Genomic DNA, 25,404 nt, shown 5'->3' with positions numbered 1-25,404 from the left:
GAAATTGATGGTTTCATAAAACTTCTAACAAAAGATCAAACAAAACAAGAATTAATTACATGGGACTAAGTAAACTGAAGAAGATGGTTATAATGTTTTATGATTTTAAAAATAAATTTATTTATTTTATTTATCTTTGGTTGCGTTGGGTCTTTGTTGCTGTGTGTGGGCTTTCTCTAGTTGTGGCGAACGGCAGCTACTCTTCGTTGTGGTGCGTGGCCTTCTCATGTTGTGGAGCATGGGCTCTACGTGCATGGGCTTCAGTAGTTGTGGCTCGTGGACTTCAGTAGTTGTGGCTCATGGGCTCTAGAACACAGGCTCAGTAGTTGTGGCGTGTGGGCTTAGTTGCTCTGGGGCTTGTGGGATCTTCCTGGACCATGGCTCGAACCCATGTCCCCTGCACTGGCAGGCAGATTCTTAACCACTGTGCCACCAGGAAAGCCCCATTTTATGATTTCTTTTTCGTAGTACACGGGCCTCTCACTGTTGTGGCCTCTCCTGTTGCGGAGCATAGGCTCTGGACGAGCAGGCTCAGCGGCCATGGCTCACGGGCCCAGCCACTCAGCGGCATGTGGGATCTTCCCGGACCAGGGCACGAACCCGTGTCCCCTGCACCAGCAGGCAGACTCTCAACCACTGCACCACCAGGGAAGCCCTATGATTTTTAAATTTGAAACATTGCTGGTTCTTTTTTTTAAGTTTTGTTTCTCCAAATTTAGGAAAATTTGTTTTTCTCTTTTTTTTTTTTTTTTTTTTGCGGTATGTGGGCCTCTCACTGTTGTGGCCTCTCCTGTTGCGGAGCACAGGCTCCGGACACGCAGGCTCAGCAGCCATGGCTCACAGGCCTAGCCACTCCGCGGCATGTGGGATCTTCCCGGACCGGGGCACGAACCCGTGTCCCCTTCATCAGCAGGTGGACTCTCCACCAGTGCGCCACAAGGGAAGCCCTGTTTTTCTCTCGGAAGCTTAGAGCAATTTGGTAAATTATACCCTTGTAAGCAAAATTGAATCATTTGTCTTTTTCTCCCTACCCGATTCCTCCAGAATTCAGAGGCTTTCAGTGAACATTCTTATTTTCTTGGCAATATAGTTATTTGCATAATTTCAATAAGAATCTGTTCTCCTTATAATAGCACATAATTGCAAACATTGATTATATTACTAAAGTTTTGCCTAGAATGTCATATTTGAGAGAGATATACATAAACTTAGATTTGACCAAACAGCTTTAAGAAACTAAGGTTGACTTCATGGAGCCAATAAAGCCCCTTGGGAAAATAGTGTGGTACCTTGCTTACAGAGTTCCCAGCAGCCTTACTAGCTGAGTAAGGAAGGTCACTTCCTGGCAAATGCAAGAACCTCAGAATATTTGGGGGACATTGAGGAGAAAAATTCCCCCAAATCTATGGATGTCAAATGATTGGCTTGGCTTCTTAGCCTCAAGGGACTATTAAAAGTTTAATCTGGAGATTCCTTATAAAAAGTTCCAGCAAAGCAGATTTAAAAGAGCCTATATGGGAGATTTCCCTCTAACCCTGGAGATATTCTGCATAGACAGTGGTTGACCAGAGGTAAAGCCTGAAGTCCTTCATGAATTTCAATCAAAATTGGACTTTAAGAAGCCAGAACTCCTCACAGTGACATTCAGGAGAGAGGGTAGAGACAAAGATGGCAGAGTAGAAGGACGTGAGCTCACCTCCTCTCATGAAACCACCCAAATCACAACTAACTGCTGAACAACCATCAACAAAAAAGACTTGAACATACAAAAAAGACATTCTACATCCAAAGACAAAGAAGAAGCTACAACTAGATGGTAGGAGGGGTGCTTTCGTGATATAATCAAATCTCATACCTACTGGGTGGGCGACCCAGAAAGTGGAAAATAATCATCATATCACAGAGGTTCTCCCACAGGAGTGAGAGTTCTGAGACCCACGTGAGGCTCCTCAGCCTGGGGACATGGCAATGAGAGGAGGAGATCCCAGAGCATTTGATCTTGAAGGCCAGTGGGACTTGAGGGCAGGAGCTCCACAGGATTGGGGGAAACAGAGACTCCACTTTCGGAGGGTGCACACAAGGTTTCATGTGTACTGGGACCCAGGGCAAAGCAGTAACTCTGTAAAAGCCTGGGTCAGACCTACCTGAGGGTCTTGGAGGGTCTCCTGGGGAGGAAGAAGTTGGCTGTGGCTCACTGTGGGGGCAAGGACACTGGTGGCAGAGGACCCAGGGAATATTTTTTGTTGTGAGCTCTCCTGGAGGTCACCATTTGGGCACTGAGACCCGGCCCCACCCAATAGCCTGCAGTCTCCAGTTCTGGGATGCCTCAGGGCAAACAACCAACAGGGTGGGAACACAGACCCTCCCATGAGCAGACAGGCTGCCTAAAGTTATTCTGATCCCACAGCCGCCTCTAAACACCACTTGACACAGCCCTGCCCACAAGAGGGAGAAGACCCAGCTCCACCCACCAGTGGGCAGGCACCAGTCCCTACCACCAGGAAGACTTCACAAGCTCCTGAACCAACCTCACCCATCAGGGGGCAGGCACCAGAAGTGAGAGGAGCCATGATCCTGCAGCCTGAGGAAAGGAGGCTACAAACACGGAAGGCAGAGAAATGTGTTCCAGATGAAGGAACATCATCAAACTCCAGAAGAACAACTAAGTGGAGTGGAGATAGGCAATCTTCCAGAAAAAGAATTCAGAGTAATGATAGTAAAGATGATACAAGTAACTGGAAAAAGAATGGAGGCACAGACCAAGAACATAGATGAAATTTTTAACAAAGAGCTAGAAGTTTTAAAAAACAGAGATAAACAATAACTGAAATGAAAAATAGCCTACAAGTAATCAACAGCAGAATAAATGAGGCAGAAGAATAAATAAGTGAGCTGGTAGACAGATTGGTGAAAATCACTGCTTTGGAACTGAATAAAGAAAAAAAATGAAAACAAATGAGGACAGTCTAAGAGACCTCTGGGACAACATTAAATGTGCCAACATTCACATTATAGGGGTCCCAGAAGGAGAAGAGAGAGACAGAGGGGCTGAAAAAATATTTGAAGAGATAATAGCCATAAACTTCCCTAACATGGAAAAGGAACAGTCACTCAAGTCCAGGAAGCACCGAGAGTCAAATACAGGACAAACCCAAAGAGGAACATGCCAACACACATGAATCAAATTGACAAAAATTAAAGACAAAGAAAACATTAAAAGCAACAAGAGAGAAACAACAAATAACATACAAGGAAACCCCAGTAAGGTTATCAGCTGATTTTTTCAGCAGAAACTCTGCAGGCCAGAAGGGAGTGGCCCACTATATTTACAGTGATGAAAGGCAAAAACCTACGACCAAAAATACTCTACCCAGCAAGGCTCTTATTCAGACCTGACAGAGAAATCAAAAGCTTTATAGACAAACAAAAGCTAAGAGAATTCAGCACCATCAAACCAGCTTTACAACAAATGCTAAAGGAACTTCTCTAGATGAAAAAGAAAATGCCACAACTAGAAAAAAAGAAAATTATGAATGGGAAAGCTCACCATTAAAGGCAAACATACAGTAAAGGTAGGAAATCATCTACTCACAAATATGATATCAAAACAAGCAATCATGAGAAGAGGAGAGTACAAATGCAGGATATTGGAAATGCATTTGAAATTAAGAGACCAGCAACTTAAAACAACTTTATATATACTCTGCTATATCAAAACCTCATGGGAAATGCAAACCAGATATCTACAATAGATACACAAAGAAAAAGCAACCCAAATGCAACACTAAAGATGGTCATCAAACCACAAGGGAAGAGAACAAAAGAGGAAGGGAAGAAAAAAGAGCTACAAAAACAAACCCAAAACAATGAACAAAATGACAATAAGAACATACATAGTGATAATTACATTAAAAGTAAATAGACTAAATGCTCCAACCAAAAGACATAGACTGGCTGAATAGATACAAAAGCAAGAACCATATATATGCTGCCTACTAGAAACTCACTTTAGATCTAGACACCCACACAGACTGAAAGTGGGAGGGTAAAAGAAAGGTATTCCATACAAATGGAAATCAAAGGAAAGCCAGAGTAGCAATAGTCATATCAGACAAAATAGACTCTAAAATAAAGACTGTAACAAGGACCAAGAAGGACACTGCATAATGATCAAGGAATCAATCCAAGAAGAAGATACAACAATTGTAAATATATATTCACCCAACACAGGAACGCCTCAATATATAAGGCTAATGCTAATAGCCATAAAAGGAGAAATTGACAGTAACACAATAGTATTGGGGGATGTTAACACCCCACTTTCATCAATGGACGGATCATCCAGACAGAAAATCAATATGAAAACACAGGCCTTGAATGACACATTAGACCAGAAGGACTTAATTGATATTTATAGAGCATTCCATCTGAAAGCAGCAGAATACACATTCTTCTCAAGTGCACACGAAACATTCTCCAGGATAGATCACACACTGGGCCACAAAGTGAGCCTTGGTAAATTTAAGAAAATTGAAATCATATGAAGCACCTATTCCAAACACAATGCTATGAGATTAGAAATCAACTACAAGAAAAAAACTGTAAAAAACACAAATACATGGAGGCTAAACAATATGCTATAAGCAACCAATGTATCACTGAAGAAATCAAAGCAAAAATTAAAAATATACCTACAAATGAAAACAAAAACACGAAGATCCAAAACCTATGGGATGCAGCAGAAGCATTTCTAAAAGGGAAGTTTATAGTGATAAAATCTTACCTCAGGAAACAAGAAAAATCTCAAATAAACAACCTAACCTTATAAGTAAAGCAACTAGAGAAAGGAGAACAAACAAAACCCAAATTTAGTAGAAGGAAAGAAATCATATAGATCAGAGCAGAAATAAATGAGAGACAAAGAAAACAGTAGGAAAGATCAATGAAACTAGTAGCTGGTTCTTTGAAAAGATAAAATTGATAAACCATTAGCCAGCATCATCAAGAAAAAAATGGGGAGAGCTCAAATCAATAAAATTAGAAATAAAAAAGAAGTTACAATGGACACCACAGAAATACAAAAGCTCATAAGAGACTACTACAAGAAACTATATGCCTGTAAAATGCACAACCTAGAAGAAATGGACAAATTCTTAGAAAGGTACAAGCTTCGAAGACTGAAGCAGGAAGAAATAGAAAATATGAACAGACAAATCACAAGTACTGAAATTGAAACTGTGATTAAGAAACTCCAACAGGGCATCCCTGGTGGCGCAGTTGTTAAGAAACCACCTGCCAAGGCAGGGGACATGGGTTTGAACCCTGGTCCAGGAAGATCCCACATGTCACAGAGCAACTAAGCCCATGGGTCACAACTACTAAGCCTGCTCTCTAGAGCCCACGAACCACAGCTGCTGAGCCTGCATGCCACAACTACTGAAGCTCACGTGCCTAGATCCCATGCTCTGCAACAAGAGAAGCCACCGCAATGAGAAGCCCATGCACCGCAATGAAGAGTAGCCCCCGCTTGCCACAACTAAAAAAAGAAAGCCTACATACAGCAACAAACACCCAATGCAGCCAAAAATAAAATAAATAAATAAATTTATTTTTAAAAATTTATTTAAAAAAAAGAAACTCCCAACAAACAGAAGTCCAAGATCAGATGGCTTCCCAGGTGAATTCTCTCAAACATTTAGAGAACACTAAACACCTGTTCTTCTGAAACTATTCCATAAAATTTCAGAAGAAGAAATATTCCCAAACTCATCCTATGAGGCCATAATCACCCTGATACCAAAACCAAACAAAGGTACTGCAAAAAAAGAAAAAGAAGTCAATATCACTGATGAACATAGACTCAAAAATCATTTACAAAATACTAGCAAAGTGAATCCAACAACACATTAAAAGGATCAGACACCATGATCAAGTGGGATTCATCCCAAGGATGCAAGGATTTTTCAATATCCACATATCAATCAGTGTGATACACCACATCAATGAATTCAGTAAAGTCACAGAATACAAAATTAATACACAGAAATCTCTTTCATTCCTATACACTAAAAACAAAAGATCAGAAAGAGAAATTATGGAAGGAATCCCATTTACCATCACATCAAAAAGAAAAAAATACCTATGAATAAATCTACCTAAGGAGACAAAAGACCTGTACTCTGAAAACTCTAAGATGCTGATGAAAGAAATCGAAAGTGACACAAACAGATGGAGAGATATACCATGTGCTTGGATTGGAAGAATCAATACTGTCAAAATGACTATACTACTTAAGGCAATCTACAGATTCAATGCAATCCCTGTTAAATTACCAGTGGAATTTTTTTTTTAGACTTTTTTCATGTGGACCATTTTTAAAGTCTTTATTGAATTTGTTACAATATTGCTTCTGTTTTATGCTTTGATTTTTGTTTTTTGTTTTTTGTTTTTTTTTGTTTTTTTTTTTGGTTGCATGGCATGTGGGATCCCAACTCCCTGACCAGGGATCGAAGCCGCATCCTCCTCATTGGAAGGTGAAGTCCCAAACACCGGACCGCCAGGGAAGCCCCCACCAATGGCATTTTTCACAGAACTAGAACAGAAAAATTTAAAATTTGTATAGAAACACAAACCCCCAAATAGCCAAAGCATACTATGAAAGCAAAATGGAGCTGGAGGAATCAGGCTCACTGTCTTCAGACTATATTACAAAGCTACAGTAATCAGTATGGTACTTGCACAAAAACAGAAATATAGATCAATGGAACAGAATAGAGAGCCCAGAAATAAACCCACACAACTATGGTCAATTAATCTATGACAAAGGAGGCAAGAATATACAATGTAGAAAAGACAGTCTCTTCAATAAGTGGTGCTGGGAAAACTGGACAGCTACATGTAAAAAAAATGAAATTAGAACAATTTTCTAACACCACAGACAAAAATAAACTCAAAATGCATTAAAGACCTAAATGTAAGATGGGATATTATAAAACTCTTAGAGGAAAATCCAAGCAGAACACTCTTTCACAGCAGCAATATCTTTTTGGATCCACCTCCTAGAGGAAAGAAAACAAAAACTAAAATAAACAAATGGGACCTAATAAAACTTAAAAGCTTTTGCCCAGCAAAGGAAACCATAAACAAAACAAAAAGACAACCTACAGAATGGGAGAAAATATTTGCAAATGATGGGACTGACAATGGAATAATCTCCAAAGTATACAAATAGCTTATGCAGCTCAATATCAAAAAAGCAAACAACCCAATCAAAAAATGGACAGAAGATCTAAACAGACATTTCTCCAAAGAAGACATACTGATGGGCAAAAAGCACATGAAAATCTGCTCAACATCGCTAATTATTAGAGAAATGCAAATCAAAACTACAATGAGGTATCACCTCACACCAGTCAGAGTAACCATCATCAAAAAGTCTACAAACTGTAGACTACAAAAATGTTGGAGAGGGTGTGGAGAAAAGGAGTCCTCCTACACTGTTGGTGGGAATGTAAATTGATTCAACCACTATGGAGAATATTATGGGATTCCTTAAAAAACTAAAAATAGAACTACCATATGATCCAGCAATCCTACTCTTAGGCATGTATCTGGAGAAAATTATACTTCCAAAAGATACATGCACCCCAGTGTTCAGTGCAGCACTATTCACAATAACCAGGATATGAAAGCAATTTAAATGTCCACTGACAGATGAATGGATAAAGAAGATGTGGAACATATATACAATGGAATATTACTCAGCCATAAAAATGAATGAAATCATGCCATTTGCAGTAACATGAATTGATGTAGAGATTATCATACTAAGTGAAGTAATTCAGAGAAAGACAAATATCATATGATATCACTTATCTGTGGAATCTAAACAAATGATACAATTGAACTTAATTACAAAAGAGAAACAGACTCACAGACTTAAAAAACAAACTTATGGTTACTAAAGGGAAAAGGTATGGGGAGGGATAAATTAGGAGTTTGGATTCACATATACACACTACTATATATAAAATAGATAATCCACAAGACCCTACTGTATAGCAAAGGGAACTCTACTCAATATTCTGTAATAACCTATATGGCAAAAGAATCTGAAAAAGAATGGATATATGTATATGTATAACTGAATCATTTTGCTGTACACCTGAAACTAATTCAACATTGTAAATCAACTATACTTCAATATAAAATAAAAATTAAATTTAAAAAAGAGATTAAAAAAAGAAGTGTCTTCCAATGCAAGGATCAGATCAAAGAACATGAATGGAATATTCCTACTGGGACGATTAGGAGGATAACACATCCTTGGTAGGTGCAGAGCCTGTTCACTTATCCTCTGACTTTCCTTGCCTTTCTCCACTACATCCAATTAAGCAGATAAAAACTTCGAGAAAGCTGCCTCTTCCTTCACCAGTGCCAAGAAGGACAAACTCAAAGAGCCATTTGTCTGTCTGTCTTCCTCTGATGTTGCTTCTTCACGTTTGAGCTATTGGGAGGAGAGAGAGGCAATAAATTCTCTTAATAAAAGCAAAAAATAAAAATAAAAAACAAGCCTATATGGTCAGTCACAATCCTTGCTATACTTATATAAATAAGACCAAGTTTATTGAATCTAGACTTATTTTGCAAACAAATTTGTCTTAATTTGGCTATCTTTGATAGAAATGAGGGTGATTTTAGAGGGAAAAATTATCTTTCAATAGAAACCAAAATACGTATTGTGGATATTAGATTCTAGTGCTATTAATTTTCCTTGAAGTTTTGTTAATTACCTGAAAACTGAACTGTATCCTGAATTTTTCTAGTTTCCTCCACTACCTGACTACAACTCTCCAAACTAGTGTTTCCAAATTTTCTCCCACCCTTTTGACTTGGAATCATTGCAACTAAAACTGCCTTTTTTTCTGAAGTCCTGCAAACTGAAGGTAGTTACCGTTAATATAAACTTCAGAGAAATCTCCACAGCAGCTCATGTTTAGACAATCTTCTTCGTTCCTGTTGCTATATGGACCACTCAGAAAGTTTACCTGAACATCTGATGGACATTCAAACTACAAAAGATGCTTTAACCCTGACATTTAGAGATCTTCTCAACTGTCTACCCTCAGAACTCAAAAACTGATCCGAAATTTGCCTCAATTATTAACCATTGTTTTTTTGTCTCCATAGCAATGCCTCTTATTAAATACCTGATTGCTTGTACAGTAAGCTTAACTTCTACTTGGAAATACTGCTTTGGAAGAGAAAATTAAGGTAAAATGATCATATGGATGGACTCTAATCCAATATGACTTGTATCTTTATAAGGGGGGAATTTTAGAACACAGACTGAGGGGCAACCATGTGAGGACACAGCGAGAAGGTAGCCATCAAAGGAGAGACCTCAAGGAAACTAAACTTGATACTTTGATCTTGGACTTCTAGCCTCTAGAACTATGAGAAAATATATTTTTGTTGTTTAAGCCACCTAGTAGCCAGTGTGGTATTTTGTTATGGCAGCCCTAGCAAACAAATACAATCACTATTAGGGGAAAAAAATCATGTGCTTTGTTATTCCAGTAGAATGATTTTAACACTGATTACTTCTTACCTTGAGATTATAAAAGACAGGGATAAACATTACTGTAGAGTATATATGAGTTGTGTCCTATGAAACAAAGCTAGTTAACAAACACCTCTCAGCTGTAGATGATGCCATGTGTTCATCTGATCAGCAAGAGGACATGAGTGGAAGGGAGAACCTTTTCTGCTTCAGACAAGCAACTTCCTGGGTTACCCTGAGTATGACAAAGAGGGCCATTGCTTGGGGACCAGGTCTCCAAGCAGTCACAACAGGCCTCAGGAACCCACAAGAAAATTGTGAAGGAAGAATATTACTAGCCAGGCCCATATGTATCTTTTCCTCCCATCACTGCTCTTCTGTGAAAAATTCTTCCAAATACATATTTTTGTCCCAAAATATCATGTTGGACGCTCGCTACTAGGAGCAAAATTTTCTAGCATCTCTGTTGGATGAATTTTCACACTTGCAAAATCACTCAGAAAAGAGTTCATCCTCCCAACACCTCCCCTGCACCAGTGTCCCCCTAAACAGCATCTGACCACAATATGAAGGAACTTACCTCCCAGGTAAACAGATGCTTGAATGTGATTTAATTATCTCTGCATCCTCTCCCTGGTCTCCCTGTGAAATCTAGTCACCTCTTTGCATTAAAGCATTTCTGTGAGAAGCCCTGTAAGGTGCTGGATATTCTCAATTCTGTCCTGCTGGTTTCTCTGAAGTGCCTAGAAGCTGTCCTCTCCACACACAAACTATTCTGACAAACTTCATTTGAATGAGTTGGATTTTAATTCTCAATTTGCTTCTGTTCCTAAGCTCTTAAGGCTTTTTTTTTTTTAACAATTCAGAAAAAAACATTAAAAAAAAGACAAGGTTGGGCTTCCCTGGTGGGACAGTGGTTGAGAGTCCGCCTGCCGATGCAGGGGACACGGGTTCGTGCCGCGGTCCGGGAAGATCCCACGTGCCGCAGAGTGGCTGGGCCCATGAGCCATGGCCGCTGAGCCTGTGCGTCCGGAGCCTGTGCTCCGCAACGGGAGAGGCCACAACAGTGAGAGGCCCACGTACCGCAAAAAAAAAAAAAAAAAAGGCAAGGCTACTCGCAGATCTAACATGCTAAGCTTTAACTTAGTACGTTCTTAAGACTGATGTTTTCCAAGGAACAAACTTTCATGTTTCCTGTGCAATAATAAAGGTTTGTTATAAAAGTTAAGTACGAAAAGTGAAAAAAAATAAAAATAGTGGTATCTTCACAGTTGAGTTCTTAACATATTTTCTGATATATGTAAAAAGAGAAAAATTGGCAAAATGAGTACCAACATTTTTAAAAATAATAATTAAGCCTAAATCCCTAGATTTACCAATTTTATAAAATAAGAAAATAACATTTTATAAAATACAATTTTATGAAATATGATTTTATAAAATTTGTTTAGGTAAGTAACAAATGATTTGCCCAAAAAACAGATTTAGCAGGTGGAGTCCAGGGGGCACATTCTACAAAATAAGTTTATTGACACTGTAAAGGGTTACTAGCATAAAATTGTGGTGGGAATAAAAAGGGCAGTGACCTTCCTCCTGAAGTTTAGGAGTGATCCCTGATTTGAGAGATATCTGAGTTGAAGTGGTCATTGGAAACAAATGGTAGAGAGAAATCACAGAGAGCAGACTGTATCAATTCCAGCTTCTGGACTCAGAGAAGGAAGGAAGAGCTTCAGATTTCACTGCAGAGAATGAGGCTGAGAAACTTTAAAATCAGATGCTGTTTCCCAGATCCAGGGGGCCAGCTAATGCACAAAAATGCTTAAAGCCACATAGGTATGTCACCTTTATTTCCTAGAGAAGATGTTAGCATTTTCTAAATCCTCATCTACCATGCCTGGCATGCATTATTTTATAGCTTTCTGGAAGTTTCATCAGCACCACTTGTATATTTGTAGTACGATGTGTCTGTGGAGAGTACAGAATGCAGGTCCGGGGTGGGGGCAACGGACTCTTCTAGCTACCACAGTGAGTGGTGCCCCTGCAAACCTGAGTAAGGAAGACAACTTGCCTTTGGGTGGGTAGTGTTACAATCTGCATGTCTAGGGGCACAAATGTAAAGACCAACCCTGTTCTGGGAATGATTATAATTCTGACTGACCTCAAAGGGGTAATTATGAAACCCCTGGATCATCAGGATCTGGATGTTCCCTACTTTTTCCATGGTGTGATCATGACAGAAAGTGTGGCTGTAGATATCTGGGAACATTTCCAGAAATGTCCTCCTGTAGGAGTTAATTATAAAGTAAATGTGTATAAAACAGAAAATAATATTGAAACCTATCAAGGGGAGTAGATCTTAAGGGTTAATATTGTAGATGGACTACTTTGGAAAAACTCTTTTTCCCTCGGAGTATTAAAAAGTCATCGCATAATTGCCATCTCCACATTTTGTTCTAGAGTGCCTGGTTTATTGATACCAGTGTGAGACCTGTTTTAAATAAAAATCTATTTGTAAAAATCCAGATCTGTAATATGTTCTAAATATCATTAGAGTGTCTTTTAACTATAGATTAAAAATCACTTCATTTTCAACAAAATATTTTGATGTAAACATCAAATGTTTTGAAAACAAAGGGGATCTGTTTTTGTTGTTTTCTCTTTTATCTAATTTTTGTATCCATTTTGTCTGGGCATATTAAATGGTAAAAATATTTATAAGATTTTCAGTAGGTGAATCTTCTTAAAAAGAAAATACTGAAGGCCACAGAGTCTGGGAATATTAATATCTTTTTAATAGATTGATCCCCTTTGATTTCTTATTCTGGAGTAAAAGTACAAGTTTTTCCATGAAAATTAGACACACAAATCATCTGACACAATGTATGGCAGATGGAAAATGATTGATGGGAATTTTGCTTTAATGCACATTGCTCATTGTGATTTTGCCCAGCTTAATGAACTGTGAATTAATAATGAGGAGCAACACATTCAACGTATTATAGTAATAAAGTGCTTTTATGGACATTTTTCATGTTTCCAGACTTTCTTGGCCACCCTGAACAATTTTAACTCAAAGGATTAAAAAATAATCGCTTATTTAACTGTGTTAAAATAGTCAACTTTGAAAAGGATATTTTCCTGTGTGAACTTTTTCCTAATTGATTCCATTTGGTTCGGATCAGTAAAGTTACCTGAGTAAGCTGCACTATTAAAACAAAGTGATCTGATAGAGTATTAGATGACATACGTGACCACAGCCCATTGTTTTCTGATTCAACGACGTAAGGGAGTAAAGTGAAAAATTAATACTTATACATTTGTTAATTAGGAGAATAGAAAAACTAAATTTCTTGTAGAAATAAGCCCAGAGTCCTCGTGTCAGCCCTGCTCCTCTTAAAAGACCGCGACGCTGTAATACCAATGGATAATCTGGGAGACAACCAGCTGTCATTAAAATAGATTTTACCAAGGCAAGGACAATAGGTTGCTTATTAGCAGTGAGAAATCAGTAGTCTTTTAGAAGTGTACCCTTTGGAAAGTGTGAGATATATAATAAATGAAAGCCTTTCATTATTCATTGTTATAAGCCAAATGTAGATTAAATGTAGACTACCTTCAATTCAGATATTCAGGTATCCTTCCCTCAGTAATTTTATGAGGTAACATGTATAATGTCAAGCATAGGCTAAGTCATATATTTTATAATCCTTCAAAAATTTTTAAAGCAATGTGTTAACCCTATAATGAATATAAAATGGATCCTAACTGCATGTCTTAGAAAATGTGCATTTCATAGAATTATTTAAGAATGAAGCCTTAATAGCCCATCTTTTTAAGTATGTTAGCTGAACGTTATGATTGTGTAATATCATTTTAGGGCATTACCACATTTTAAGAAATAAAATAATATTCAGAAGCATAATTTTGCCAGAATGTAAAATTTAAAACCAGAAATTTGACTTGTGAAAAATCCTCACATGATTATTGGCCTGTTAAAAAATAAAGCAAACCCCACAAACCTGATGCAAGCTATTATGTGCAAAATAATGTGCTAGTTACACAGCCCTCTGGGAAGTGAATGTGAGTCCGGATGCTTCTTTCTTGGTTTATTTCATTCCTAGAGTACCTTTGTTGCAGGTTTTTCTTATGTTTCCAAAGGAAACAAGTAAGCCATCTCAAGTTTAAGTTTTGTCCTCAATAAAGTAAAAAATGTGCCAGATACCATTTGACTGGATGATAACTAAAACTGGACAAATATTTTCCCTCACTGGAGACTGACAGTGTTCTAGTTGTGCTTAAAATTTGTGATTCTCCTAAAAAAAAAGGGTACAAATGAAAACTTATGGTTACCAGGAGATAAGGGGGGAAGGATAAATTGGGAGATTGGGATTGACATATACACACTACTATATATAAAATAGATAATAATAACTTACTGTATAGCACAGGGAACTCTACTCAATACTCTGTAATGGCCTATATGGGAAAAGAATCTTTAAAAAAAGTGGACATATGTATATGTATAACTGGCTCACTTTGCTGTACACCTGAAACTAACACAAATTTGTAAATCAACTATACTCCAATAAAAATTTTTAAAAATAAAAAATAGAGTACTACATGCATTTCTAAGAAATAAACATTATTTTCTTCATTCTTCTAAAATAAATAAAAATAAAAAAATGTAATTTGTGATTTTCAAGCTAATGAACACCTAACAATGAAATTTGCAAATCTACATTTGGAATGTATAATTCTTTTGTTCAGAGGCAGTGACATTACAAAAGAACAAAACTTCTCAAACATTTCCCCATTTAGAGTAATGCTGACAGTGAGTGTCTGGTGGATCTCAGAGGGGCACAACTGATGATATATTTATCATGCTGCCAGTTTGCTAAGTGGTTTCCTATTCACTAAGAAAGACTTGTCAATGGATACTGAAGAATAGATGTGAGGTCTCTGTGAGGTCTTTGTGCCAAGTCTCTGTGTGTTGTCTCTGGGTGAGATCTCTGTGTGAAGTCTCTGTATGAGGTCCCTTTGGAAGGTATCTCTGGGAAATCTGTTAAATCTGTGCTAGGTTTCTGTCTGAGGGTCTGTGAAGCAACATGAGGTCCCTGTGTGAGGTCTCAGTATGTGATCTCTGAGAAAGGTGTTTGCGTGAGAAGTCTCTCTTGAGAGGTGTGTCTGTGAAGTCTTTGTGTATTGTCTCTGGGTCTCTCCATTTCTTTTTTTCTTTTGGTCTCTCAATTTCTTGTCTTACTGTACCTTATGGAAGATGGAGCAGCAAGAGAAGGGCAAAGGGACTTGCTTCTTTCTGTTTTCTTGCTGTTCCATCAGCATCACCTGTCTGTGGCACTCTCCCAGCAGGAGCCGAGAGGTCCAAGTCCAGCTTCCCCATATTCCCAGAACTCACTTCTGGGTGCCCCTGAGAGGACCCAGCAGCAGCCAGGCTCAGGTCCCAGCCCTGTCAACTCTTTCCTCTGGGTACCGACCTCTCCCACAAGTCCTGGCTCCACTCTCACTGCTGTGCCCATTCTGGAGGCTGCCTTGGGAATTGGGGCCCAGAGGTAGGGCCTGGCTCCAGGGAGAAACCAGGGGTGTGAGCAGTCCTGTGCTCACTCTGCCCCCTCCACCCCAGGTCACAGCATTTCCACGTGTTGAGGGGCCTGACAGGGATGGGGGATGGGGTCCATTTCTGTTGTCATCTGGATCAGGGGCATCAGCTGGAACAGAAATCTCCACACTGAGAAAGACACCACCTGGAGCTGTGTCCACCATGCGCCCTGCACATGGCAGAAAGCACCAAATCACTCTAGAGAAATTCTTCCTCATCTCCCTGCTTTTCCATATGGATGGGGGTCAGGAGACAAGAAAAGCTGTGCCAGAAGCAGATCAGTGGAACACTCCTGGATTGCACCCGGCCCCATCCACTTTGCACAGGTCACCTCCACACCACCACAAATCCTGTCTGATTGCTTCTTCACCTGCCAGGCTCTGGGGTGATCAAGGACTGGGAGACAGGCAAGGCTTACTACACAATCACAAGCCAGTCCCCACCTCTCCCCTGGAGCAGTCCTTGGGCCATGTGTTTATGTGAAGGTCACCAGACTAGGAGTCACATCCCAAGTTCCCTAGTCCTGGCTTTTACACCTATTGTTAAGTTATCCTTTCTAAAAGTCAAGAGGAGATGATGTGTAAGCTTATTAAATATAGTATTAAGAGATTAACCTTCCCTGATTTGCTTTACTTCTATAAGTTTGACTTTCTGTTTTGACCTAAAGGTGGTTTCTCTAGGTCTGTGATCTTAGAGTTGGAATAGGGTAGAGACCCTGGGGTGGGGCCATGATGAGCTACTGGACCCTTAACTTTTCCTCCCCTTTAGGCCTTTAGATGGTGGTTGTATGTCAGGGGGCTGCTCTTTCAGAACTGCACATTTATGGGAATCTGGTACCACTTTGCCTCCTTCCTTGGATCCAGTGATTTTTCTACACCTACATCCCACCCTAAATTCACAGTGTTTGACCATCAGGTAGTTACTACCCACAGTCACACCCCTATTCCATTCATCCAAAACTCCTTCTCTGGGGTTAACATAGAGTGGAAGGTAGGTGACCCATGAACATAGCCATTCATTTATATGGGACTGGACTCAACACAGCCCTCAGCAGCCTCCCTGATACTCCCCTCACCTACACACACACAGCTGGAAATGCCATCCTTGCTGCTGCTCTAAAGTATAGGAAAAACAGAGGTGGGGGAGGGTGATGCTGTACATTTTATTATGGCTAAGCTAAAAGGGGTTCATAGGGCATATCTCAATCCCAGCCTTCATCAGAGAGAGAAGGAACTCTTAAGAGCAGATGTTGTATATTCCCTACCAAGAGATCCAGGGGCAAGCTTTCTCCTGTTTCTGAACTCAGAGCCCATACTCTATTCCCCCCAAACTTCCATCCACTTGGCTCTGACACTTCCTGGAGACTGAATTGGAATCTCCAGCCCTATCGTGTAAACCTATCCACTACAGTTGCATAAAGTTCAAAGTAGCATAGAAGAAGGAGAAAGATTGGTTGAACCAGATCCTTGGGTGTGGGTTTCATAGGTTTTTCCCGTCTCATTGTTAGAGTAATTTTGGTTTGTGTAATGACAGTATTATAAGGTGCAATGAAGGGACACGAGACAAGGAGCAAGCTTGTGATGCTACTGTCCACCTCCCTCCATGCCCATCCCTTCTAGAAGACAAAGTGCACAGCACAGACAGCAGCCATTACACTATGCTTTTATTAGGAAAAAAAAAAATATATATATATACATGTATTGGGGAACACTAAATATCTTGGATGTGCTAATGAGAAAATCATTTTCTCTACATGGACTGAATTTTTACTTGGAGACATGTTTTCCTACTAAAGGGAAGACTAAAGAAGGATTTTACTGTCGACCAGGCAAGACACCTCCCCAAAGATGACAATGCCTTGGACAGTGTTGATGGCGGGCTGGGGCACCTGGAATCCTTGGCCCATACTGGCAGGTACTAACTAGAAACAAACCCTTCTTGGGGGGCAAGGATGGGAGGCACCTTAGGCCCAGCTGCTCATCTTCGAACCTTACACTTTTCAAACTATGTTGGTGTCTGACTTTCCTTTCCCTCATAGAACAACTCTGGCCCTTGGAGGTGGCTTTATGACTACAGGCTGTATAACCCATCATTCTCCCTTGCTCTGGGTAGGAGGTAAGCCTATGGTAGCAGAAACACCCACATACTGGGACTTGGAATTCCAGTTTGTGTTCATTTAACTTTGTGGCATGAAGTCCATGGTGAATTGCTCTTTTTTCTTCTAGGATCTGTCCAACAGCTGCCATGCGTGCCTGACCCTCAGCAGTCTCACTCTTCAAGATTGATCTGCTTTTGACTGATCCGTGACTCCGGGCAGTGGCTGATATGGGCTTTTTTTTTTGCAGAGCATCTCGACCATTGACTTTTTTCTTGGGGAAAATCCACTTTAAAAATAGCCTCATCCTTTTTCTGAAGAGGCTTTCTGGAGGGCTATGTTTCTTCTCTGGCATGCGCTGGAGACATCTGCTCCCAATAGAGTCCGTTATTCCCCTGACCTGGGCAGGGTGGCGCATACTTCCAGCTTGAGAGGTCCCTAATTCTTTAAACCTTTCTTCATGCTCTCCTGGTTTATGCCCCCTACAGTCCTCTCTTTTGTAAGTAGGGGCAATCATCTTGCTCTGGCTCTTCCATGAGTCTTGGAGTTTTGAAGTTTTGGGCTCCTGCTGCCCTAGGTTGCTCCTTTGGGCTTCCATAAGGCCACTTGGCTCCTGGGAAGCTAACCTGTCTCTGGTGGGGACTCTCTGGGGATGGCACTGAGGCACCTGAGAAGCCAAGTTGTCTGCAGCAGGGAACCTGTGTTTGGGAAAGTCCTGAAGCTGGTTGTCTGACTGTACCTTTACTTTGGAGTTAAACTCACTAGCAACCTCCATGTTAAGGCATGGCTCACCTGGATGTTGGAAAACAGACATTCTAGGTAGTAGGAAACTTTTACTGGCCCCTGGCACCTCTAAACTCCTCATATGTACATTTGTGGTTTGGGATTTTGTCAACACTTTGGTTTCCAAGATAACACGAGACTGTGGTTGAAGAGCAGGAGACTCCTTGGCCTCCACAGCCTCCCTGGCCTCTTCACCTCTCAAAGACTGGGATCCTAAGTTCACCTCCATCACTGTTACCCTATGGCAGGGGTCTCCTGAGGCCTGACCACCACTCTCCTCTCTTGGCTCATTCCTGACCATTGCTGAACTTGGACCTGGCTCTAGGCTGTCCCTCTTGACCCATTCCACAGTCTCACTCTTCCAGGTTCTGCCCACAAGGCTGAGTGTGAGGGACTGAGAAGGTGGCCTGCCCTCCTGTCCAGTCAGAGAAGCCTTTGAGGGCCCATGGCAGTCACCAGATGGAATCGCTCCCAGGGCACTCTGGATTTCCTTACACACAGTTGAGGGGACAAGGAGAGGCCTCTTCAGGGTAGGAACTGACTCTTCTGTTCTCACCTTCTCTCCTGAATGAGCCTGAGGAGGTTTCTCCAGGAACTCAGCAAACTGGACTGTTGAGTGGGACCCAGACACACAGGTAGCTGCAGGGGAAGAGGCAAACTGCAGAACGGTGGAGGGTTGGAACTTTTTCAACTTAAAGACATTTATGGCCTTGAGGACCTTGAGGGGTAGGGTCCACCTGTGCTTTACCCCAAACCGTATAATATGTGCTTCCAGCACCTCTCGAGTGTCTGGATCAAGGAAGGAAACCCTACAGGAGGTGTTCATGCAGGGTTCCCGACCCTTCAAGCAGTGTCTTCCACAGGCTCCAGCAGGCACTGCTTTGCACGCCTCACCAGGAGGGTCTTGACATGAGAGCTGATGAAAGTTGTCCTTGCCAGGAAGCCTCCCCAGGCAGCTGTAGGAGAGCAGATGGGGCCAGGATGGCTGGACAGGACAGGCAGGGGTGGGCACCTGCAGCCCAAGAACCCTCCTCTGCCCCCACACTGACTTCATAAAGCTCCTGCTCTCCCTCACTCTAGGGCCTTAGCCACGCCCTCCCATGGCTCCCCCTCCCAGGGCTGGGGTCACATTATAGGCTCTGGGAGGAAGGACGACCCAGGAGAGAAGGGGAAAGATTCTTTACCTTTGCAGAAGTGAAACCAGGTTGTGAGTCCCCTCCAGTTCTTCCAGGCAATCTCTGCAAGCTGGAAATCAGGAGACTGGGTCATGGTGGTGAAGGCAGAGGCCTAAGAGTCTTTCAGGAGGCTGAGTGCAATGGCCCTTTAAGGGAAATCTTTGGAGGATTAGACTCTGGAGCCCAAGTATCAGTGTCCAAGGCCACATGTCCCTGACAGTGATGGTAAGTCTCACTTGAAAAGGGTTTGTCCTTTGCAAAGTGCTTCCACGTTAATTAGGCTCAGGCTCTGTTTCCTGAGGAATAAGCTCTGCCACTGGCATCCTCAGAGACCGTGAAGCTGGGCCCTCAGGGTTAGGAGAGATGGAAGCTAACTCTCGGGGGCGCGCAGGGCTGAATGGCAAAGGCTTACCTTTCAAAGATCCACTTTTCTTCCTACTCCTGCTCCTCCCCTTCAGCTCTACTTGATGCTGAGAGAGAAGAAAAAATGAGGGGCGAACACCCAACTCTCACTGTCCTCTATCTAGGCAAGCTGTGTTCATGAACAACATGACTTTCTACATTTAACTAAAACTCTGTGGGTTTTCTTCCCCTTTTACTTATTTTTAAAGTGGATAACAATATTTTCAGTTTTTCTTCTTTGAAGCGTGCAAAGGTTTTTTTTTTTTTTTGCGGTACGCGGGCCTCTCACTGCTGTGGCCTCTCCCGTTGCGGAGCACAGGCTCCGGACGCATAGGCCCAACGGCCATGGCTCACAGACCCAGCCGCTCCGTGGCACGTGGGATCTTCCCGGACCGGGGCACGAACCCGCGTCCCCTGCATTGGCAGGGGGACTCTCAACCACTGCACCACCAGGGAAGCCCAAGAAGGATTTTTTAAGTTTTAATCACCATAGATTTCTTCTGTCACTGTTCCTCTGATCAAGAAACACACACATTCTCAGACCTAAATGTCCACGTGAGCTTTGTCAGATAGGATTCTGCTTCCCAAGGCCAGACCTCCACTCCAGCCTCTTCTCTCAGGCTCTCAGGGGCTCAGCCCCAACACAGAGGAAGGTCTCACTTGTGACACCCGCTGTGGGTAGGTGGCTGGTGAACCAGGGCTCAGGGGTCAGCCTTCCTGCAGAGATTGAACTCTTAGTAATCCAGTCCTTGACCATTATTAGTCACTGCATTTGGGACTTGCCCTGGAGCCCTCTACCATACCTGAACTCCTGGTCTACGATCTTAGGCTAGAAATCCTCATGCCCACTCTAACCCCTCTCTGGCCTGGCTTTTCCCTAGAAGGATGATGTTCTATACTTTTCTGAGAGTTCCCATCTCAGGAGTCTCTCTAGGTGGTTTAGAAAAGTGGAAACAAGAATAAGAAAAAAAGAGATAATCTCTGCTGGGATTAAGCCAAAGGTTTCTTACCTTCCTGATGTTTCTATGTTTCCTAGGTGGTGCTAAGAATGGATTACTCTGGAAGCAGGGGAGTAACATTAGGAAGAGCACCAGTCCACACAGGAACCCAAGGATGATATTAATCACCCAGGAAGTTGGGCTGCATCTCAGCCAGATAGCAACAATGTTTTTCGAAGAAAAGAGATTCTCCATCTTCTGAATTGCATTGCTGCCCTCAGGCAACAGAGCACTGGGAGTTCACTTGATGGCAGAACCCCAGGCCTGCATCACAGAGCTGTGGCCTTGTCACAAAGGGCTCCTGAGTGTGGGGGAGGGGCAATAAGAGAAACAGGCTGAATCACTGCCCCGCCTTCCCATCCAGACCCACAGACACCTGCACCCTCCTGGGGCTTCCAGATCCCTCCTTCCAACTACTCTCATCCTGTCAGAGAGACCTTAGCCAATTTTCTGTTCATTGCATCTGGAACCTGGTTCCTTCATCCATTAGAGACCTTTACTTGAGGCCCACCAATTTGATAACTCTTGAACATCTTAAGCTGACCCTGGAAGACTGGCTGTTTCACAGACATTTTTACTCAGGATTTCCTTTGTCCTCAGCTCCAACTTTCCCACATCATGTTTGTGTCTTGTGTAAACCCAGGGATAGAACTTGAATTTCTTTTACACTTATTTAGTTTTGTGAATTGTGAATAGTGTATGTTTTGCCTCATTTTCTATCAGAGGGAACTACACACAAAAATTAAAATAATTTATTTTTCAAAATTCATAAGTATGAAAGAATGATAAATAGTTATGTAATAGGGAAGAACAAATCTGACTCCACATTAGATCTTCTTTACTTTAATCTTTATGCTTTGTTGCCGGAGCTAACTCTGTCCATCCCTGTGACCCAGGCTGGCTCTGCACTTTTTGGAAAACAATGTTGCCTATAGCCTGAAATATACAGGATAGCCTATTGCTAAGGCTCTGACTTTTAAGAGCCCATTCATGGAGATAAAAAGTTGCAGAACAGAGAATAATAATTGTTTTGTTGGAGGTTTACAGGAACACGTGACCTGACCAGGATCTGACCCATCTGGCCAGCTGCTAGAACAAAGGATCCAACACCAAGATATTTGCAACAATTAGCCATGCCCCTCCCTCACCTTGCCTTTAAAAAGGCTTTGCTGAAAGCCTTCAGGAAGTTTGGGGTTTTTCCTGGGCATGAGCCACGTGTCTTCTTGCATGGCACTGTGTAAACCTTTCTCTGCTCCAAATTCTGATGTTTCAGTATTTAGCCTCACTGTGCATCAGGCACACAGACTTGCATCTGGTAACAGTTAAACCTTCAAATGATGTTTTTGTAAGTTTATAGTGTTTATAATTCTGGAGTTAGTAAATCTTTAAACTGCACAAAAACTTTTGGGACACACTGCAAACACGCACACACACACGTACTCATTTTCCTTAACCAATCTAGTACTTTCAAATCCAATAATCCATAATTTTCTACTTAAAAAAAAATCTTTCATATGTTGTCTCAACCCAACTTCTTAGTTTGCAACGATAAGACAGTCCCCACTCTCCAGATAAATTTTGAAATATGTGGTCTTAATCCATTAAGGCTGCTATAACAATATACCATAGACTGGGTAGATTAAAAACAACAGACATTTATTATTACAGTTCTGGAGGCTGGGAAGCCCAAGATCAAGTCACCAGTATGGCCACCTCGTAGTGAGAGCTCTCTTCCTGGTTCACAGCTGGAGCCTTCTCTCTGTATCCTCATATGATGGGAGGAGGCTAGAGATATCTCTGGAGTCTCTTTTATAAGGCACTAATCCCATTCATGAAAGCTCATAAGCACTTTTGCATGGCCCCGCCTCCTATCTTTAAGAGGTAGGATTTCAACATGTAAATTTTGAGAGAACATTAACATTCAGACGTGCACTCATTCTATACCCGGAAGCTAGGAATGGGTTAGGGGAGCCAAGGTCCTGACCCTAACGGGCTGTAGGGTGAAGAGTAGGACTAGGAGTCAAACCCTTGGGGCTGAGCCAGGTCTTGAGCAGCCTCTTCAGATATTCCTAGTGTGTTATGTATGTATTCTCTTTTCTGAGTGTGCCTTGCCTTTCCTGCCCCATCCTCCCAGGCCCCTGAAGCTTCAAGTCCAGCCTGAACCATATAGAAAGGGAGCTTTGAGTCTTACACAAAATTCCCTTATGACACCACTTTCTATCCCTTAGCAGTAACACAAGATTCACTGAAGGATTCACATGGTAAATATGTCTTAATGCCCCATGAGGGCTTTACAATAATGTGTATTCTCTGCTTCTTGGTCATAATTTTATACAGTTTTAGTGGGAACGTGAGCATGTGAGTTTATTTGGCTATATTGCCATGAATGTGCACTTTCACAAACATATCTCCTACATCTACTATTTTTCCTACAGTCTTTTCCTCCCATATGATATTCTCACCTTAATTCAACCTTTTATCAAAATTTAGACTTAGGTCTGTCACCATGTGGACATGCTTTGTAACAAAATAGCTTCAACCGAGGAGGTCAGTGGAAGGCCTGGACCAGCTATCTTGGTTCCATGATAGTAAGCAAAGGATCGCAAACTACCATGTTAAGCTTAAGCACAAAGCAAAGTTTATTTAAGCATAGGTACACTCTCAGAGAGGGAGAGAGAGGAGAGAGAAAGAGCAGGCTGTTTCTGAGAACAGGCTATTTCAGCGAAGTGAAGCAGGCCCAAAGCAAAGTATATCGAAGCAAAGGTACACTCTCAGGGTGGGGGGGGATGGGTGTACTGTTTCTGCAAATTGAAAGCACATTCCTAGAAAGGCTTACGAGTGCTTTTAAGGAGCATTTTGCAGAGAGGTGGGGGTGAGTGACAAGGATCATTATTTGATTGACAGTCCTGAGCTATGTAACAAGCTTTCTGCTGCACATGCTCTCATCCTTGAATCCCCAAGAGATTCCTACTGGGTGGGGTGAGGGGCAAAACCACATGTAATTTATTGTAATTATGGTATAATGAGTTTGGATTTACTGTAGGTTATGCGCCTGTCTGGTCTGGGCATGCACAGCCTGGAGAAGTCCCCTGGTGTTGCTGTGCCTCTCTTTATCAGGATAAGCTGCCCACCACCCGACCATAGTTTCTCCCGTTCTGGGTGGAGTCAAGGGAGGGTCCCCAGGTGGCTGCGTGTGACTCAATTTCTTCTTGTCTTTCCCACCACTGTCACCTCCTTGCTGCTAACGTCTCACTAACTACCTAACAGGTCTTCTTTGCATTCATATTTGCTCTCTAAATTTTCTCTATGACTTTATTTTCAATATGTTTTGTTTGATGGGGTTTTTTTTTGAAATTTAAAAATCTTATGATAACATTTATCTTGATTTATTTAATTATTGTTCTACTGTTATTGATTTCTGCCATCTTATTTTATGCTTTATTTTCTACATTTTCTTTAGTGTTTCTTTTTTCCCCTTCTTTGGCATCTTCCATTTTACAGGTCAAGGGTACTTATGTTTGTTTGACATTTGGGAATTTTTAATATTGTAATGGTTTTATGTCTTGAATTATGTTAATTTTCTCCTCAATTTCTTACCCGTGGATGAAAAATATTCCCTGCCATATCCGTAGACAAAGGATGTTGCAGTCATCAAGTCAGACGTCAAAGCAGGAACCCTCAACTGAGCACCTTGAGGGGATTCGGGATGGAGAAAAACAGGGTACTGATTCTAGAGTTAAGGTGCATCTCAAAGGAATGATTTCACGGAGCCCAGATTCTTTCATCTTCTCATACATAGAAAAGTGCTAAAGTCCTTAACTTGAGATGTCTAGTTTTCTTTAATTAATAGTAATCTTTTGATGTTCTGACTACCTGGTTTTGGTTGACTCCTCCCTTAGGTCTTCTGAGCAGTTCCTCAGAGTGATCTGACGGGCTGTGTTCTGGGCTTAAGTCCTCAGAAAATCTGCCAAATAAAACATAATCCTCCTTTTGGGTTGTGCATATTTTTCAGTCAGCAGTCTTGGCAACCAATGAAGGGGCCCAGAGCAGACTTTTCTTCTTTGCCTGAACTCTATGAGGATCCAGAGTCCTGGCGCCAGCAGAGGCTTCTTGGGCCTGTCCGCTTTCTCAGAGTGTCCAGACGAATTTGGGTGAGTATCTCCTGGTTCTTGGATCTCCAGTTTTGGTTGATGATCCTAAGTTTTATTCAGTGGTGTTAAACTCTTCTCTTGAGTAGTAGGTTATCCTTGAAACTTGGTTTCAAGAAGAAGTACCTGGGTCACCCTCAGTGAAAGACACTGGGAAGATTTTTACTCAGTTTAAACACTGAGAGCTTATCCTCAGTAGAAAAACACTGGGAAGACTTTTGCTCAAGTGGGTTAGCCTCACTTAAAAGACACTGGGAAGATCTTGCCCAGTTTAGACACTGTGTGGTTTATCCTCAGTTGAAAGACTGGGGAGACTTTGCTCAGGTGAAAGACACTGAGTAAAGTTGGACTGGGTAATTAGGTGGAAGACTAACCTGTCTTCCTTGAATTGGCTACTTTAATAGAGTTTGTCAAAATAAAAGTGATCTTCACAAATTGAACTCAGAATGGGGAACTTAGCTTTCAATACAAAAGAAAAAGGAACAACAGATTTCCAGCCTCCAACGGATATCCTGGCCAGGTTTATGTACATACAAAATTTACATTTACAAGTGCTTACTTACTTGGGACTTAAAGAAAATCTTGCCCTAAAAATGACTAAGATAGGACTCTTTTATTGCATATGCA

At 41.4% G+C, this 25,404-nt stretch overlaps 1 protein-coding gene and 1 long non-coding RNA gene across 2 annotated transcripts in view; one reads left to right on the top strand and one right to left on the bottom strand.

Moving 5' to 3' along the window:
- The window catches only part of LOC308611331, a 30,757-nt gene extending 5,720 nt beyond the window's left edge, over positions 1-25,037 (top strand). Inside the window, exons 2-3 of the long non-coding RNA XR_014014847.1 lie at positions 9,190-9,273; positions 24,642-25,037. This is a non-coding gene — a long non-coding RNA (uncharacterized lncRNA). The remainder of the gene's footprint in view (positions 1-9,189; positions 9,274-24,641) is intronic.
- On the bottom strand, positions 15,724-21,311 carry LOC308611329 (spermatogenesis-associated protein 31A6-like; the record flags this gene model as incomplete). The annotated part of the gene is made up of 5 exons (XM_081260155.1): positions 20,642-21,311; positions 19,642-19,699; positions 19,239-19,299; positions 17,099-19,010; positions 15,724-15,732 (listed from the first exon to the last, which is right to left on the bottom strand). Exons 1-5 carry the CDS (start codon positions 20,822-20,824, stop codon positions 15,724-15,726), a joined length of 2,223 nt encoding a protein of 740 aa, XP_081116281.1. The 5' UTR covers positions 20,825-21,311.
- Positions 25,038-25,404: the final 367 nt, after the last annotated feature.

The sequence above is a fragment of the Mesoplodon bidens genome, assembly GCF_964165515.1.
Source record: "Mesoplodon bidens genome assembly, contig: HAP1_SCAFFOLD_486, whole genome shotgun sequence".
NCBI classification, from domain to species: domain Eukaryota; kingdom Metazoa; phylum Chordata; class Mammalia; order Artiodactyla; family Ziphiidae; genus Mesoplodon; species Mesoplodon bidens.
The sequence above is the reverse complement of the archived record's forward strand: the minus strand, read 5'-3'. Positions and strand labels throughout refer to the sequence as shown.